The sequence below is a fragment of the Hylobates moloch genome, unplaced genomic scaffold (assembly GCF_009828535.3).
Source record: "Hylobates moloch isolate HMO894 unplaced genomic scaffold, HMol_V3 SCAFFOLD_24, whole genome shotgun sequence".
NCBI lineage: Eukaryota > Metazoa > Chordata > Mammalia > Primates > Hylobatidae > Hylobates > Hylobates moloch.
This window is the reverse complement of record NW_026652299.1, coordinates 35,620,784-35,639,217: the sequence shown is the minus strand read 5'-3', so window position 1 is coordinate 35,639,217 and position 18,434 is coordinate 35,620,784. Positions and strand designations below refer to the sequence as shown.

The 18,434-nt window shown below is 47.0% G+C and overlaps 1 protein-coding gene across 4 annotated transcripts in view; it reads right to left on the bottom strand.

The window, feature by feature from the left end:
* ARHGEF4 (Rho guanine nucleotide exchange factor 4) overlaps positions 1-18,434 on the bottom strand; it is a 210,715-nt gene that overhangs the window by 84,431 nt on the left and 107,850 nt on the right. For 2 of the 4 annotated variants that reach the window (XM_032145983.2, XM_058434274.1), the window contains one exon: positions 17,249-17,375. In XM_032145983.2, coding sequence (XP_032001874.1) covers positions 17,249-17,375 — 127 coding nt within the window. Of the gene's footprint in view, positions 1-2,357; positions 2,986-17,248; positions 17,376-18,434 lie in introns of those variants that run through there. The other 2 variants (XM_032145991.3, XM_032145990.3) reach the window with 2 other exon arrangements.

Here is an 18,434-nt window from a genome sequence, read left to right as displayed (position 1 = left end):
GACCTGAAGCTCTGCTCAGACACAGCCTCACCAGGTAACCTTGGATAAGTTACCACACCTCTCAGCCTGTTTCAAATCCAGATTAGCAGGGAATATTGTGCCTGGCATGTAGAGAGTGCTCAAAAGGTAACCTCCCTTCCCTCCTCCCTTCAAGTTCTCCTCCCTTACCAGCCTTTTCCAACCAGATTTCCTCATCTGAACCACATATTCAAAGAGGATTATTTGAGTGCCTGTTTCCGCAATTCCTCCCGGGGACGGGAAATAGCTAGTGCCGTTGTAGAAGAAGAGAGGCGAGTCTTAGGCACCACAGTTAATTCTGACCAGTTGAGAAGGACAGACGGCTTCACAGATTCAACTGGCTCTAAGGCATACACGGGAGTGTCTTTTTACACATCGAGCATTGGTCACTGCTGATGCAGGTCCTACCAAACCAGGCAGGAAGTGGGGGCAGAGAGGATGAAGAGGTGACTTTAAATGTCTTCCTCAGTGCCTCTGTGGCTGGTTACTGACCAGCACTCCCCGGATAGTGTGCTGCCTATGGACCTAGAGATACCCAGAGCCTACCCTCAGTGGTGCAGTGTCAGGGGCACAACATTCGTTTCTGGGTCTCACATCAACTCTGACTACATCACGTTGTTTTAAACCCTGCCCTGCCATTGCCGGGCAGCCCTGGGCCCCTCAAAGAGCAACTTCCTAGGCCTCAGCTTTTACCCTGTCCTCCTTCCCCACCCCCTGCCCCCAACTCGCTCTCCAGATCTTCATGCAAGCATCGCTGTTATTTCTGAAAATTATCCAGGCTGCCTCTTGTCCCTGGGCTGCCTAATAAACCAGGGAGTCCCTGGATCTCACGGCTGCCTAATAAACTAGGGTCTCTGCCTTCCATCTGTCTCACTGGTGCACTTACCCTGGGACAGAAGGAAGAAAGAAAGCAGGAGGTGTCCCCAGGAGGACTGAGGCCTCTGGAAAGGAAGGAAAGCCGTCTGAGTAAGGGAAGGCGCAGGAGTCCTCTGCCAGTTTGCTTCAGGCCCCACTTAGGGTATGATCTAGCTTGGGCTTCCTAAAATGGGTTCTATTTAAGCTCCAGAGAGGAGGGAAAGGACAGTTTCAAGAGAACCGGGATGTGATGGAATCAGAGCTGCAGAACAATGGAAAACTCTCGGTTGAAGGAAACATCAACAGCTGGATTATTCAACTTTTCTGAATTTCATGTGTATGTTTTGGGAAAGGGCAGATGAGCCATGGAGTGCTCAATGCAGAGGTCTGCATGTCCTTCACTTCCCTCTCCCAAACTCGCTGACTGCAAAGTCTAAACTCTGAATCTGTCATTCCAGGTGCTCTCAACCCAGCCAGAGCTGACCTTGCTCTATACCTCCCCAACAAGGCCTGTGCTCCACATTCTGCCATCCCTATGGTCCTCTGCTCCTCTGGCTTTGATGCTCTGAGTCTCATTCCACACCTACGTGAGGCCCTGCAGCTTTCACAGGCTGCACCTCCAGCCCCATGCAGAAATACAGTGGGTGTATAACTCCCTCATTTCCAGGCAGCAACTGTTGCCCTTGACAAACCCCACTGCAGAAGCTACAATATTTGACAATGTTCACAAGAAGTGAAATATAAAGAATTCTGTCAGCAAATAACCAAGGGTAGGTGATCACCATTCATAAAACCACTCTTGACTTCCTTGCTCCATTAATATTTAGGGACAAAATCTTCCTCTCAACCAGTAACCCAAATTCGGCCCTCCAGGTAGATTTGGGAGCACCACAGGGATCACACGGTCCCAGGAGACACCAGAGCAATGCCAGCTTGGTAAAGCGCAGTCTTGTTCAGAGGGTCCAGGACCAGCTCCCTCCGTTGGGAGCCGCAGTCCTGGGGTCAGGACCAAGCGCACTCACAACCAGGTGGCGCAATCCGTTCCATCCTCGGCCAGCAGGCCCCTTCCATCCTCCTGGCTTTACAGAGGCTAAGCAGATGCGGTAGGGAAAGCCAGACAGGTGCAATTGGTCAAGAACAGTTTGGGGAAAGGAACACAGCGCATCGGGCACCAAATTCTAGTCTCACCTTAATCAGTTTCCCAGTTGACAACGCGCCCTGGTATGGGGGCCAACAAGGTCCTGGCTGTAACAGGTGGCCCACTGGTAGACGTGGATCAGAAAGACAAGTAGTGGGAATCAGAAGGAAACCAGAAAAAGAAAAGGAATAGCAGGGCGAAGCAATGGGAAGGAAGGGACCAGGAGATGGAAACGACAGACAGAAAGTGAGAGAGGAGAAGGAAAGGCAGGAAGCGGGCGGGGGTCGCAAGAGCACAGACCCCGGCGCGGAGGGCGCGCGCGGCGCGGGGGCGGCGGCGCCCTTACCGACGGTGGCCGAGCGCAGGCTCTCCAGGCTCCAGGAGCGGGACAGGGCGCCGCGCATGCCCCCACTGCCTCCGCGGCCGCCACACACCACGCCGCTGCTGTCGGAGTCGGAGCCCGGGGAGAGCCCGGCGCTGCTGCTGCTGCTAGTGCCGAGATCGCCACTGGTCTGCCCGCTTGACTCGCTGGGGCATTGCTGCGCCCGCATGCAGGCGGGCCCGAGCTCCAGCCACAGGCTCGGGGAAGGCTGGGCTGGGGGCGGTGGTGCGGCGGCGGCAGGGCTGCCGGGGGTCGGGGCGCGCAAGCCGGGGCCAGGGTCGCAGTCGGAGGGCAAGGGGCGTGTGGGCGGCCGCGCGGCGTCCTCGGCCCCATCCTCGTCGCCGTGCGGCGGCCGCTCCGGGCCGGCTGACATCATGGGGCTCCGTTAAGGAGATTCTCAGCCGACCCCCGCTCGGTCTCCGTGGCCGCGGCAGCGGGGACCCTCGGCAGGCGCCGGGCGCGCGCGGCTCGGAGTGAGGCCAGGCGCCCTTCGGGCAGGGCGCAGCACCTCAGCTCGCTGCCCACTACCGGCCGCCCAGCGGGCGCTGAGCCTCAGCGGCGACCCCAGTGCGGGTCGCGGGCCCGGCCGGCACGCGCTCACGCACGCGCGCACGCAGGCCTGGAGCGGCTGCGGCGGCGGGCGTGGGACTCCGGGTCGTTCTCGGTGCCCGCAGGGCCGCGCCGCCGCCACCTGCGTCCGCACGCGTGTTAGGACAGGGCCATCCTTAGGAGGCGACGCCCAGGCGCGTCGCGGCCACGGTGGTGAGGAGGGCCAGCGGGCGCCAGCGGGCGCCCACTTTTTCTCCGCGGGGATTCCAGCTCAGACTGTTGGCGGCGACTCCCACGCCATAGGGGTGAGGACGCAAGCAGGTGGCCCCACTGGGCTCAGGGCAGAGACCCGTAGGGCAGGGGTGCGCGCCCGCGGTGGGGAGCGCGCTCAGACAAGACACGCCCCTCATCTCCGCTCAGCCAGGCGCACTGTGAGCGGGGACCACCCGGCACCTGCGACCCTCCTGACAGCCCAGGCAGGGCACACCCTGTGGTGATTGAGGGGCGAAGCAAAGTAGTCCATGCCAAACGATTTTAGAAAGCGTGTGGAAGAGTTCAGTGACCGGATTTTACAGTGCAAGAGTTCACACACGAAGATGGGGGCCACGAGGCGCACGGCAAGGAGCCAGGAGTTTTATTTTTTCGGAGTGTGTGTGCGAGGTGGCGGGTGAATAGGGAAGGGCATTACTATTTCATCTGCCCCTCCCAGACACACACAGGTTCTTGTAGGTTCTTAAGAGTCCACCCAGAAGCTCCACGCAAGTTGACAAGAAGTCAGAATATGAAATGCAAATGCAAATTCCAGGAGGTGAAAAACTGTGGGAGACTTGGTCTCCCTTTGGAGGTTGAGGGGCAGTCCTTCCGAGCTGACCGTTGGGTCCAGCCCCCTCATTCCTCCACGGGCTGCTTGCCCAGCATGGAGCCTGCAGCAGGTGCGCTGTACTCCCTGGACACAGTGATGGGTAAAGCCCCTTTGTCCTCATGGCGCACCTGGTCTGCAGGGAGCAGACGGGAGAAGCAGCAAGCCACTGACAGAATAAGTGCTGAGAAGCAATCAGTGAAGCCTCACTGAGGAGGGATATTCAATGAGATCTGAAGACCAAGAAGGAGCCAAGCTATGAAAAGCCAAGAGAAGTGCATCCCAGGTGAAAGGGGCAGTAAGTGCCAGGCCCTGAGGCGAGAAGGAGCAGCAGCAAGGTGGTGGCTGTGGCAGAAGTGCAGGGAGCATGGGACAGAGAGCGGACAGGAGGAGGAGGAGAAATCAGGCAGAACATGCAGCATCCCCCAGGTCTTACGAAGTGTGAAGGGAAGCCTCTGAAGATACTGATGCAGGAAAGGAGCAAGATGTGATTTATGTGTATTTTAGAGCTCCCTTGGGCTGCTCCGTGGGTGACACTGATGCTCTCGCCAAGCACGGTATGGCGGTGGTAGCAATGGAATAAGAGAAATGGACAACTTGGACATTTATTTTGAAGGTAGACCCCACAAGACTTGCTGATGGCCTGGGAGGGGTAGTGGACTCTGGCAGTGGCCATCCCTTCCCCAGAACTTCCCCCCCCCCACCAGGGCTAAGCTTGCAGCCTTCAAAGGACAGCTGTAGGACACAGATGGTGACCCCATGCAGAAGAGCCTGCATGAGGGATGAGGAGTGGGAGAACTGCTCTTCCCAAGGACAAGAAAGAATGGAAGCAGGCCGGGCACGGTGGCTCACGTCTGTAATCCCAGCACTTTGGGAGGCCGAGGCGGGCGGATCACGAGGTCAGGAGATCAAGACCATCCTGGCCAACATGGTAAAACCCCGTCTCTACTAAAAATACAAAAATTAGTTGGGCATGGTGGCGCGTGCCTGTAATCCCAGCTACGTGGGAGGCTGAGGCAGGAGAATCGCTTAAACCAGCGAGTCGTAGGTTGCAGTGAGCCGAGATAGCGCTGCTGCACTCCAGCCTGGCAAAAGAGCAAGTTTCTGTTTAAAAAAAAAAAAAAAAGGAAGCAGATGCTGGAAGGTTGTGTGCTGGATATAGAGTGACCAGGAAAGGCACTCATTCCTGGAGGAACTGAGGAGGGGGCCTTGATGTGATGATCTGGCTGAGTCATCCCCCAATTCCCATCAAATTAAACACCCAGCAACACCGGTTATTACCTTAAACATGTATGGAGCTTCTAGTCTACCTAGGCCTGTGGTGGCCCACTGCCCCAGCCCCTGGGTTGTTAGGTTGAATAATCATGTACTCATGATAGACAAGATACTAGAGGTCTCACAAGGAGAGGAGAAAGCATCTATGAAGCTGCAGGGCCTCTTATGGTACACAGCTTGGAGCACATATAGCTTCCGGATGGAGATGGGCCATAGGAAATGGACCCCAGTGGAGGCAGGGCACCAAATGCCCAATTTTCTAGCACCCACCCTATACTAGCTAGTGTGCTGGAGCAAGGCATGCACCTCTCATTTCATCCTCTCCCTCTCAATACTTCTGCTGCTTACACTAGAACCAGCCCCCAGGGGCTTTGGGGGAATGATAATTCTGTGTACATGGGGTTGGGGCAGGGAGGGGGGCTGTCAGGGGAAGGCCACCAGCAACCCTGATTAGCCACTGTATATATATTGTGTGTATATGTATTGTGTGTATATGTATGCAACGTGTGTGAGTATGTATGTATGAATTAATAATGCAGTGTCTTTATCAGAAAGGCCAGCACAGAAGGTTCAGTGTTTTTTGAGACTGGCTTGATGATGTGAAGGTGGTCAATGAAATTCTACTGTACACATAGAAACAGAACGGGATCAAAGCTTGTCCAAGTCTAGAGACAGGCTTCTGCTCTGTCTCTCCTAATTAACCCTGCACTTCAGTTTCCACAACAGTGCTGGATGGAAAGAAGCCGAAGGCCAGAGTGATGTGGGTTCAATCCTGGGTTCAGTTCTGTCTCTTATTAGTTGTGACCTTGGGCAAATTACTTAATCTTCCTGTGTCGTTCTCTCCTCATCCACAAATAGGAATACTGACAACTACTTTTGCAGGATTATTGTGAGGATTAAGTGAATGATGTGTAGATATGCAGTCACACCTAGCAATGTCTGAAATACTAGCTGGTATTTATCAAGCATATACCAGATGTGAGGTACTTTGCATATACTATTTAGTATCTACAACTTTATCTGATAGCTACTATTTTAGCCCCATTTCACCACTGAAATTAACTGAGGCTCAGAATAATCCAAGATTATATGCCCGGGAAGTGGTGGAATTGGTTCCAGTGCTCGCCACTCATGCTTTGAACCACTGTGCAACCGTTAATTCCCTTTCTCCCCATTCAGAGGATTCCCCAGACACTTTGTGTTGGAATACCATCAATGTCCTTGGCAAATGACTGTAAACCTTCTATGTGCAGAACACCATGCTAGCTGCTGGGGATAAAAGAAGGAAGTTTAAGAAATGTATGTAGGCCGGGCGTGGTGGCTCATGCCTGTAATCCTAGCACTTTGGGAGGCCGAGGTGGGCAGATCACCTGAGGTCAGGAGTTCGAGACCAGCCTGGCCAACATGGAGAAACCCCGTCTCTACTAAAAATACAAAAATTAGCCTGGTATGGTGGTGTGCGCCTGTAGTCCCAGCTACTCGGGAGGCTGAGGCAGGAGAATCACTTGAACTTGGGAGCTGGAGGTTGCAGTGAGCCAAGATCATGCCACTGAACTCCAGCCTGGGCAACAGAGTAAGACCTCATCTCAAAAAAAAAAAAAAGAAAAAGAAAAGAAATGTATCTAGATATGCCATGAGCATAGCCATTCAAGATCTGCTCTAAGACTCTCACTGAAATGACCAATACTACAGAAAATGAGATTGACTTTTGCAGGACAGTGAGAGGAACTCCACTGATCTGCTCCTCAGTGAAACTGGTGAACACTGTTTTAAAAACAACCATTTAAAACCTCTGGAATGGTCCTGAAGAGTAAACAGCAAATAAAGAAACATCTATTCAAGGCCAAGCGTGGTGCCTCATGCCTGTAATCCCAGCACTTTGGGAGGCCGAGTTGGGCAGATCACTTGAGGTCAGGAATTCAAGACCAGCCTGGCCAACATGGTGAAACCCCGTCTCTACTAAAAGTACAAAAATTAGCCAGGCGTGGTGGCGCACACCTGTAATCCCAGCTACTTGGGAGGTTGAGGTGGGAGAATTGCTTGGACCGGCGGGGGGCGGAGGTTGCAGTGAGCTGAGATTGTGCCACTACACTCCAGCCTGGGCAACAGAGCAAGACTCTGTTGCCTCCCCGCGCCTCCCCAGCAAAAAAAAAAAAAGACTCCATCTCAAAAAAAAAAGAAACACCCATTCAAGAAAATCAATGACAATTCAGTAAGAAAGCTGAGAATCTGTAGGGTTTTAACCAAGATCATTCCCCTCTCCCCCTTTACAGCTCAGTGAGGCAGAGACTCCACTCCAGACTACAGCCAACAACACAGGCCTCCTTCTCCCCACGTCTCTCAGCCAGGGATCTTTCTTCCTGGAAGGGGAGGGCAGTGGTATTTCTCATCCTGCCCCTAGCCACCTGTTGCTGAGGCTCAGTCAGGAAGCCACCTGTTACTGGTGAGAGTGGTAAGCCGGGGTGACTTCCTTCTTTGGCAAGCTGAGAATACTGAGGCTTGGAGAACCTTTCCCCCTGCTTCTAAGGTGGTGGTTCCATGCCAGGAGAGGCAAGCTGAGAGGACCTTAGGCTACTGCTCTCCCTCCCCAAGGGCTCCACAGAGCTTGCCATTGTCCCCACCCCAGAGCTCTGGCTCAAAGATTTTGTCTGGGGGAAGCAGGTTGTAAAACAGATAGCTCCTGATCTCTTCCTAAAGGAACTGGGCTTGGTTTGTAACAGAGCATGGAGAAGCTGAAATCTAAAGGTGCTTTCAAGAACAGTGGAGGTTGCAGTGAAGGGAATTAAGAGGAAATCTGTGGCTCTAATGGAGATATAGCCTGGACTGTAACCCCACTAATTTGTATGAGAGAACAGAGAATAAGGTAGCTGGGAGGAGCCCTTCTAGGATCAGAAGAAATACCAAACACTGACCTCAGAAAGTGATCCTTTCTGAGGTGTGCCAGCATTTGATAGCTTGTAAAGCAATTTATGCCCCAGAACAATATTGAAAATAACAGAGCAATCAGCAACCAATGAGTGGAGCTTAACAGTGTGGTGTGGTCAGAGAAATACAGAAGAGAGCCCTAGCAAAGCCACTGCCATCCATGGGTGACTGTGGGCATACCCAGCACTGTATCTGGAGCAACATCAGAAGCTTAACCCCAAGGGAAGGGAAATAGACTTCACTAAAATAAAACAGTTCATGTAGTTAATAAATAAGCAAATAACAATAGCAAACCTAGTGGGGGAGCGGTTCTCAGAGTGGCTATAATATTATCTAAAATGTCCAGTTTCCAACCAAAAATTATGACATATGCAAAGGAACAGGAAAGTTTGACCCATACAAAAAAAGCAGGCAATAGAAACTGCCTGTGAGAATGATCACATATCAGATTTATCAAGTCCAAAGTAGTAATTATAAATACGTTCACAGAACTAAAGGAAACATGATTAAAAGACAAAAGATGTGGTGACCGTGTCTCATCAAACAGAGAATATCAGTGAACGCATTCAAATTTTTTAAAAAAGGAAATTCTGGAGTTGAAAAGTACAATAACTGAAATAAAAAGTTCACTAGAAGGGCTCAACAGCAGGTTTGAACAGATAGCAGAAATAATTAGCAAACTTGAAGATAGATCAATAGAAATTACACAAGCCAAAGAACAGAGGGAAAACCATGAAAAAAAGTGAACAAAGCCTCAGAGAAGTGTAGGACACTATTAAGTTCACCAACATATGTGTAATGGGAATATCAGAAAGAGAGAGAGAAAGGGGAAGGGGAAAATATTCAAAGAAATAATGGCCCCCATCTCTATTAAAAATACAAAAAAATTTAGCCGGGCGTGGTGGCGGGCGCCTGTAGTCCCAGCTCCTCAGGAGGCTGACACAGGAGAATGGCGTGAACCCAGGAGGCGGAGCTTGCAGTGAGCCAAGATCACGCCACTGCACTCCAGCCTGGGTGACAGAGCGAGACTCCGTCTCAAAAAAAAAAAAAAAAAAAATGGCTGAAAACTTTCCAAATTTATTGAAAACCAATAACCTACACACCCAGGAAACTCAGTTATTTCCAGGTAAAATAATTCCAGAGATCCACAAACAGACACATCATAGTAAAAATGCTGAAAGTAAAAGACAAGAGGGAATATCCTAAAAGCTACAAGAGAATAGCAGCAAACAACATATAACTCATCAAGCCTTCTTCAATATGATTAACAGTTGATTTCTTAGCAGAAACTCCAGAAGCCAGAAGACAGTGGGATAGTGTGTTAAATGTGCTAAAAGGATTTTTTAGTATTTATCATTTTTTTAAAATTATACTTTAAGTTCTAAGGTACATGTGCACAACATGCAGGTTTGTTACATATGTATACATGTGCCATGTTGGTGTGCTGCACCCATTAACTCATCATTTACATTAGGTATTTCTCCTAATGCTATCCCTCCCCCTGCCACCCCATGACAGGCCTCCCTGTGTGATGTTCCCCGCCCTGTGTCCAAGTGTTCTCATTGTTCAATTCCCACCTATGAGTGAGAACATGCAGTGTTTGGTTTTCTGTCCTTGTGATAGTTTGCTCAGAATGATGGTTTCCAGCTTCATCCATGACCCTGCAAAGGACATGAACTCATCCTTTTTTATGGCTCCATAGTATTCCATGGTGTATATATGCCACATTTTCTTAATCCAGTCTATTATTGATAGACATTTGGGTCGGTTCCCAGTCTTTGCTATTGTGAATAGTGCTGCAATAAACATATGTGTGCATGTGTCTTTATAGCAGCATGATTTATAATCCTTTGGGTACATACCCAGTAATGGGATGGCTGGGTCAAATGGTATTTCTAGTTCTAGATCCTTGAGGAATTGTCACACTGTCTTCCACAATGGTTGAACTAGTTTACACTCCCACCAACAGTGTAAGAGCATTCCTATTTCTCCACGTCCTCTCCAACACCTGTTGTTTCCTGACTTTTTAATGATTGCCATTCTAACTGCTGTGAGATGGTATCTCACTGTGGTTTTGATTTGCATTTCTCTGATGACCAGTGATGATGAACATTTTTTCATCTGTCTGTTGGCTGCATAAATGTCTTCTTTTGAGAAGTGTCTGTTCATATCCTTTGCCCACTTTTTGATGGGGTTGTTTTTTTCTTGTACATTTATTTAAGTTCTTTGCAGATTCTGGATATTAGTCCTTTGTCAGATGGATAGATTGCAAAAATTTTCTCCCATTCTGTAGGTTGCCTGTTCACTCTAATGGTAGTTTCTTTTGCTGTGCAGAAGCTCTTTAGTTTAATTAGATCCCATTTGTCTATTTTGGCTTTTGTTGCCATTACTTTTGGTGTTTTGGTCATGAAGTCCTTGCCCATGCCTATGTCCTGAATGGTATTGCTTAGGTATCCTTCTAGGGCTTTTATGGTTTTAGGTCTAACATTTAAGTTTTAATCCACCTTGAATTAATTATTGTATAAGGTGTAAGGAAAGTATACAGTTTCAGCTTTCTACATATGGCTAGCCAGTTTTCCCAACACCATTTATTAAATAGGGAATCCTTTCCCCATCTCTTGTTTTTGTCAGGTTTGTCAAAGATCAGATGGTTGTAGATGTGTGGTGTTATTTCTGAGGCCTCTGTTCTGTTCCATTGGTTTATATCTCTGTTTTGGTACCAGTACCATGCTGTTTTGGTTACTGTAGACTTGTAGTATACTTTGAAGTCAGGTAGCCTGATGCCTCCAGTTTTATTCTTTTTGCTTAGGATTGTCTTGGCAATGCGGGCTTTTTTTTGGTTCCATAAGAACTTTAAAGTAATTTTTTTTCCAATTCTGTGAAGAAAGTCATTGGTTGCTTGATGGGGATGGCATTGAATCTATAAATTACCTTGGGCAGTATGGCCATTTTCCTGATATTGATTCTTCCTATCCATGAGCATGAAATGTTCTTCCATTTGTGTGTGTCCTCTTTCATTTCATTGAGCAGTGGTTTGTAGTTCTCCTTGAAGAGGTCCTTCACATCCCTTGTAAGTTGGATTCCTAGGTATTTTATTCTCTTTGTAACATTTGTGAATGGGAGTTCACTCATGATTTGGCTGTTTGTCTGTTATTGGTGTATAGGAGTGCTTGTGATTTTTGCACATTGATTTTGTATCCTGAGACTTTGCTGAAGTTGCTTATCAGCTTAAGGAGATTTTGGGCTGAGACGATGGGGTTTTCTAAATATACAATCATAATTTGACTTCCTCTTTTCCTAACTGAATACCCTTTATTGCTTTCTCTTGCCTGATTGCCCTGGTCAGAACTTCCAACACTATGTTGAATAGGAGTGGTGAGAGAGGGCATCCCTATCTTGTGCTGGTTGTCAAAGGGGATGCTTCCAGTTTTTGCCCATTCAGTATGATACTAGCTGTGGGCTTGTCATAAATAGCTCTTATTATTTTGCAATACGTTCCATCAATACCTAGTTTATTGAGAGTTTTTAGCATGAAGGGCTATTGAATTTTGTCGAAGGCCTGCTAAAAGGATTTTTTTTTTTTAAAGAAATCTTGGCAACTAAGAATCCTTTATGCAGAAAGCTAACCTTTCAAAAATGAAGACTAAATAAGGATTTTCCCAGATAAACAAAACTGAGAAAATTTGTTGCTAGTAGACCTAACTTATAAGAAATACTAAAGGGAGTTCTTTAGGCTGAAAGCAAGTGACCCCAGATGATAATGTAAATCCACATGAATACAAAAAAGAGTATTAGAAAAGGTAATGATGTAATTATAAAAAACACAATTCTTATTTTCTCCTTTCTTCTCTTAACATACAATTGTATAAAATAATGTGTATAATGTATTATTGAGCATATAATATAAAAATGTAATATATGTCAGTAACAGCATAAAGGAGGTAGATGAGAGAAAAGCTGTAATAGGCTAAGAAAATGGTGACACAAGGTAGAGTAATCATTTTACTAATGTGCTGCTGGCTTTATAACATTGATAAGTATAATATGCATAACAATCATACCACACAAAAAGGGGGAAGGGAATAAGGGAGTAGTAGTTCTATATATTACTGGAATTAAGCTAGTATAAATCTGAAGTTGATGCTGGTAAGTTATATATATATACACGAAACGCTAAAGCTACCACTAAAAACAAACCTCAAAAAATACAGTGAAAGAATCATTAATAAAATTAAAATACTACATTAGAAAATATTCACTCAGTGAAAAAGAAAACAGTAAAGAAGGAATAGAGCAATAAAAAGATGAGACACGGAAAAGAAGAAGTGAAGATATGCCATGAACTGTGCCCACAGAAGATGGCAAATTTAATCAATAAATGTTGTGTTTTCCGACTGCTCCACCGACCATCCATTCCTCTGTCTCCCTCCCTCTCCTTGGGCTTCCCTATTCATGAGACACAATATGGAAATTAGGCCAATTAATAACCCAGTAATGGCCTTTAAGTTTTCAAGTGAAAGGAAGAGTCACATATCTCTAACTTTAAATCAAAAGCTAGAAATGATTCAGCTTAGTAAGGAAGGCATGTCAAAGTGAAGATGGCCCAGAAGCTAGGCCTCTCAAGCCAAACAGTTAGCCACGTTCTGAAAGTGAAAAAGAAGTTCTTGTAGGAAATGAAAAGTGCTACCCCAGTTAGCACATGAATAAGAAAGTGAAACAGCCTGACTGCAATAGGAAGAAAGTTTTAGCGGTCCGGATAGAAGATCAAATTAACCACAACACTCCTTTAAGCCAAGGCCTAATCCAGAGCAAGGCCTTAACTCTTTTCAATTGTATGAAGGCTGAGAGAAGTGAGGAAGCTGTAAAAGAAAAGTCTAAACCTAGCAGAGGTTGGTTCCTGAGATTTAAGGAAAGAAGCCATCTCCATAGCACAGAAGTGAAAGGTAGTAGAAGTAATCCAATTGCTCATCAATGGATGAATAAATAAGCAAACTGTGGTGTATCCATACAATGGAATATTATGTGGCCATAGAAAGAAATGAAGTACTGAAGTACATGTGACATGTGGATGAACCTTGAAAACATTATTATAAGTGAAAGAAGCCAGTCACAAGACCAGTTCCTACATGATTCCATCCATATGCAAATCCAGGATAGGGAATTTATAGAGACAGGAAGTAGATAAGTGGTTCCTTCAGGTGGTGGTGGGGGGTAATAGCTAAAGGTACAGAGCTTATTATGAGGTGCTGACAATGTTCTAAAATGGACTGGTGATGACCGCACGTATCTGTGAATATCCTGCCACCGAACTGTATGTGACTATAGCTCAACAAAGCTGTTTAAAAAATAGAAGGCATCCTTTACTAGTACTAGAGACTGATGAAGGGTGTTAGCCACAAGATACAACAAAGTAGTTTGAAGAAAGAGGTGACCTACAGCTTGTGAAATAACCATACTACCAGGTATTCCTGGTAAAACCCAGCCAACCCTTCCAAAGCCACAGGCACGAATTCTGGAGGCATCAGGGACTCTCAGAGTTGCACCTAGCCCTGCCGGCTCCACTGAGAGAGGGGCGTGTGTGGTGGGGGTTAATCTTGGGCACCGACTTGCCAGGGAGAGGTGGCCTGCTCCCACATCAAGGCTGATTCTTGGCCACCCTTCCAAACGTGGAGAAGAAATTCTAGTGAGGGGGAGGAGCTCCCTGCCAAGACTGCTGACAGCTCCCCACAAGCCTTTAGGGCGCTGACTCAACGGCATTCATCACAAGAAAGCCTTGCCTTCCTCATCCTACTTCAGCTGTGTTTGAAGGATGTTAACAGGAACCCATTATAATCTCTGAAAGAACATCACTTCCAGTGCTACTTAACAACACACCACTGCTGGGGGTAGACTGCTGTTCACATAGACGAGCAAATAAAGAAATTTCACCTATTAATAAAAAGCCTCAAAAGAGGCCATGTGCGGTGGCTCACGCCTGTAATTCCAGCACTTTGGGAAACCGAGGCAGATAGATCATCTGAGGTCAGGAGTTCAAGACCAGCCTGGCCAACATGGCAAAACCTCGTCTCTACTAAAAATACAACAATTAGCTGGGCATGGTGGTGGGCACCTGTAATCCCAGCTACTTGGGGGCTGAGGCAGGAGAATTGCTTGAACCCAGGAAGCGGAGGTTGCAGTGAGCCGAGATCGCACCACTGCCCTCCAGCCTGGGCGACAGAGCGAGACTCCAAAAAACAAACAGGCCGGGCATGGTGGCTCACGCCTGTAATCCCAGCACCTTGGGAGGCCGAGACAGGCGGATCATGAGGTCAGGAGATCGAGACCATCCTGGCTAACACGGTGAAACCCTGTCTCTACTAAAAAATAGAAAAAATTAGCCAGGCGTGGTGGCGGGCGCCTGTAGTCCCAGCTACTAAGGAGGCTGAGGCAGGAGAATGGCGTGAACCTGGGAGGTGGAGCTTGCAGTGAGCCGAGATTGCACCAATGCACTCCAGCTTGGGTGACAGAGCAAGACTCCGTCTTAAAAAAAATAAATACATAAAATAAAGTAAATAAATAAAAAACAAACAAACCTCAAAAGAAGAGCAGATGAATTTGGAAATGAACTGAAATTTAGAAATAACGAGAAAATTTTACAAAAATCCCAATTTTCTGTTCTTAATGGCTTCAAAAGGATATTGGAAAGATTGTTGCAGATTAAAAACACGATCACTGAATCACAAACTGCCAGTGAAGGCAGTGAACACAGGTGAGGGAAAAAAAACAAAACAGGAAAACAAAGCAGAAGATGAAACAGAAATTCTCCCAGAACTGGGCAGAAAATGGATCAAATTTGAATGAGAATTCAAATGAGAATGAGAGGTTCCAGGGATAGAAACTAGAAATATAATCTCTATAAAGTAGAAATTCTATGAAGTCAGGAACAGATCAGTTGGAAGTGGAAGCAGTAATTAAGAAAAGAAAGCTTTCCTAAGCTAAACTCCAGGATAGTCCAGGCTAGTCTCTCCCATTATCCTTACAAAATAGGAAAACAGGAGCTATCACTCCTTTTATGAAGAGAAAGGAATCTAATTACTTTCTTGCAGAATTTCTGAGAAAAAAAGAAAAAAGGAACCTGAGATATAGGGAAATGGAGGGATATGCCCAATTTCTCACCCTAGGACGAAGTGTGGCTAGAGCCCGGACCTCTGACTTACAGAGCAGTGCCCTTGGTATGCATACATGCTGGATGTCACTGGTGGCATGAAGGTTTTAACATTTCTTCTGCAATGAACTCATCTGCCAATTATTTCAAGTGACACTGAAATAACAGGAAAATATGATTATGAAGCCCTGAATTGTAAGGAGGTACTGACTTGAAAGGCCAAAATCAGCTTTGAGGATTCTCTCTGGAAAAAGATTCCTCTCCCTGGTTACTGTCCCTTCCACAAGACTCTAAATAACTCTATGACTTAATGAAGGGCTCATGCAAGAAATTGGGAAAGGTTCTTCAACAGTTGTCAAACACCTTTTCATAACTTTGCTTGTGAGTTTAAGATCACAACCGTACGTGGGAAAGAATAAAACCCTACTTCACAGTGGAGCCTAAATACATCTATCTGCTGATGGACAACCACCACATCCACTGGCTAATCTGAGCAGCCAGCTCCCTCAGGACCAGCACCTCGAATGTGCTGAGTCAGATTCAGAGCTCAACTCGGAGTCTGCATCAGAGCTGATTCCTTAGCAAGACACATGCCAAACTCCAGCATTTGGGGCCAACCGCCATGCACTGTCATCCTCTGCCTCACCACACTGGCTTTCTATGGGTCTTCAGCACCGACAGGACCTGACTACCAACAGCCTCCACTGCCAGCCCGCTCCCCGCAAGCCTGCACAAAGCACGCATTTGACAGGTGTGGCTGTTTTGTTTTTCTAACTCTTAGGGCTTTACCCTTGTTTATCTTTCTTCAACACTAGATTTGGCCCCTCCCTCCAGCAGCCATGAGCTTTTAGACTGTAAGGTCACCACCTAACACAATCTGCACCTGCTCAAGACGTGAGACCTCACGTCTGTCCTTCCACCAGAAGACAGATGTGCCTTGAGCCTCACTTAGCGTGTCCAGCCCTGCTGGGTTGGGTGTGAGGAAGGTGGTTGTTCTACATAAAGAGGCCCCATCCTGGCTCTCACCTGCGGCCCAATTCCCTTCTAACACAGAAAGCCAGACCTTTTATGGACAGATATGTGATGTGATGCTATTTGCTATAGTTTGGAGAAAGGGACTCATACAGGCTGCCATAAAACTCAAGGAAGAGGCCATTATTCCTCAGAAGGGAAAACAACCAAGTTCCATCAGCTGATTAGAGACAGATCCCTACATGATTCTGTCTCCTTGAAGTTACATATCCTACTATGAGACAAAGGGACAGTCAGTAGTTCTGCTCAAAATTAACTAATGGAGCCAAGCTGGGGGACTCTAGGAATTCCTTTTTTTATTTTTATTTTTTGAGACAGAGTATCACTCTGTCGCCCAGGGTGGAATGCAGTGGCACGATCTCCGCTCACTACAACCTCCACCTCTCAGATTCAAGTGATTCTCCTGCCTCATCCCTCTGAGTAGCTGAGATTACAGGCATGCACCACCATACTGAGATAATTTTTTTTTTTTTTTTTGAGACGGAGTTTTGCTCTTGTTGCCCAGGCTGGAGTGCAATGGCGTGATCTCGCTCACCACAACCTCTGACTCCCAGGTTCAAGTGATTCTCCTGCCTCAGCCTCCTGAGTAGCTGAGATTACAGGCATGTGCCACCATGCCCAGCTAATTTTGTATTTTTAGTAGAGATGGGGTTTCTCCATGCTGGTCAGGCTGGTCTCGAACTCCTGACCTCAGATGATCTGCCCACCTCGGCCTCCCAAAGTGCTGGGATTATAGCGTGAGCCACCGCACCCAGCCTGTATTTTTAGTAGAGACGGGGTTTCACCATGTTGCCCAGGCTGGTCTTGAGCTCCTGACCTCAAGTGATCCGCCTACTTCAGCCTCCCAAAGTGCTGGGATTACAGGCATGAGCCACTGTGCCTGGCCAATAATTCCCTTTCTTTGGGTAGTAGGCACTCCTCCCTAGCTGAAGGAAGAAGACAATTGTTTATCTCTCTCACCTTCAAGCTACTTCTACCAGGCAAGTGGATATAGCTGCCAACAGCATTTGCTTCTTGTCCTTCATGCCAGGATCCAGAGTACAAAGCAAAAGAGAGAGGCACGTAACTCACCAGTGCCTGGTGTGTGCTCTGGCCAGCCCATGTGGTTCAGTCCCGTTGGAGCACTCTGGGAGAGTGGATGGCTTCTTCTAGGGAGATTCAAAGACTCTGGAGAGGTAATGATCGTCTTTCTCCAGCACTGGAAGAGGAGGAAAGGGACAGAGGGCAAATGAAGAAAAGAAATGACAGGCTGTCATTGCCACCCTGCAGTCTTTCTAATTGCTGAGGACTTTTCCTTGTGAACAGAGCAAATAACCAAAATATGCACAGCTCCAGGGGATGCCTTTCACATCAAAACTCACAAGAAAAACTTCACCTGGAGTCTGCAGTGGGCAACCTATCTGGCCACACGGATAGGCTGTCATTCCATGGATGAAGTCAGGACTGTGGAGAAGGTCTTCAGACTCCCAACTCTCCCCGAGCTGGTGAGCCACACGGTCTGATATTTCCCCAAAAGCAAGACTATTAGTTTTAGCTAAGGCACAGTCTTTTTGGAATGCTTCATTAAAATACAACTCACGAAATCCGTGACATCTCCTAATTATGAAACAGATACTGCCCTTCAGACAGTTAAGGACCACTGTTGGCTGTGGCTTTGGGATGACCAGGGATATGAGCCTTTTCTGTATCATCCCATTGTCCAGAGATAAACCTGGCCCCTCTTGATTTTTTTTCTACTTTAAGAAGTTATTGTATTAACTTAAAAATTGTGGTATGTGTTCAAAGAAATGCTTGTTCCCTTACTTTTTGCTTTTGTATTCCTCATACTATTAAGCAAACAGTGCTTAGAAAATTCTTTTAGTGATTTCCAGAAACATCAATATACAAACATTGATAAAGATGGAGTTGCACACTTCACCCCATCCATTTGAACACAACTAAAAACCTTGGGGAGAGTGTATAGATCAGCCATCTGAGGACTCTAGAGGGAAACAGCAGCAGGTAGACTGGGGAAGGAAACCAGAATTCGGAGTAACACTGATCCTATGGTGAGTTTCTTGTTTTGTTGTTCCTGTGGTGTGCCCTGGTCTGAACTCAATTCCAGCTTGAAACTGGGCATGGACATAAAGGACTCCAAAAGAAGCCCTCTCAGATCTGAAGAGAGGGAAAAGGGTCCTCAAGGGTATGAGGCAATGAGGGATGTGTATTTGAGTGATGATTTCTCCCACCCTATTCCCCTAGGCAATCTCATTATGGT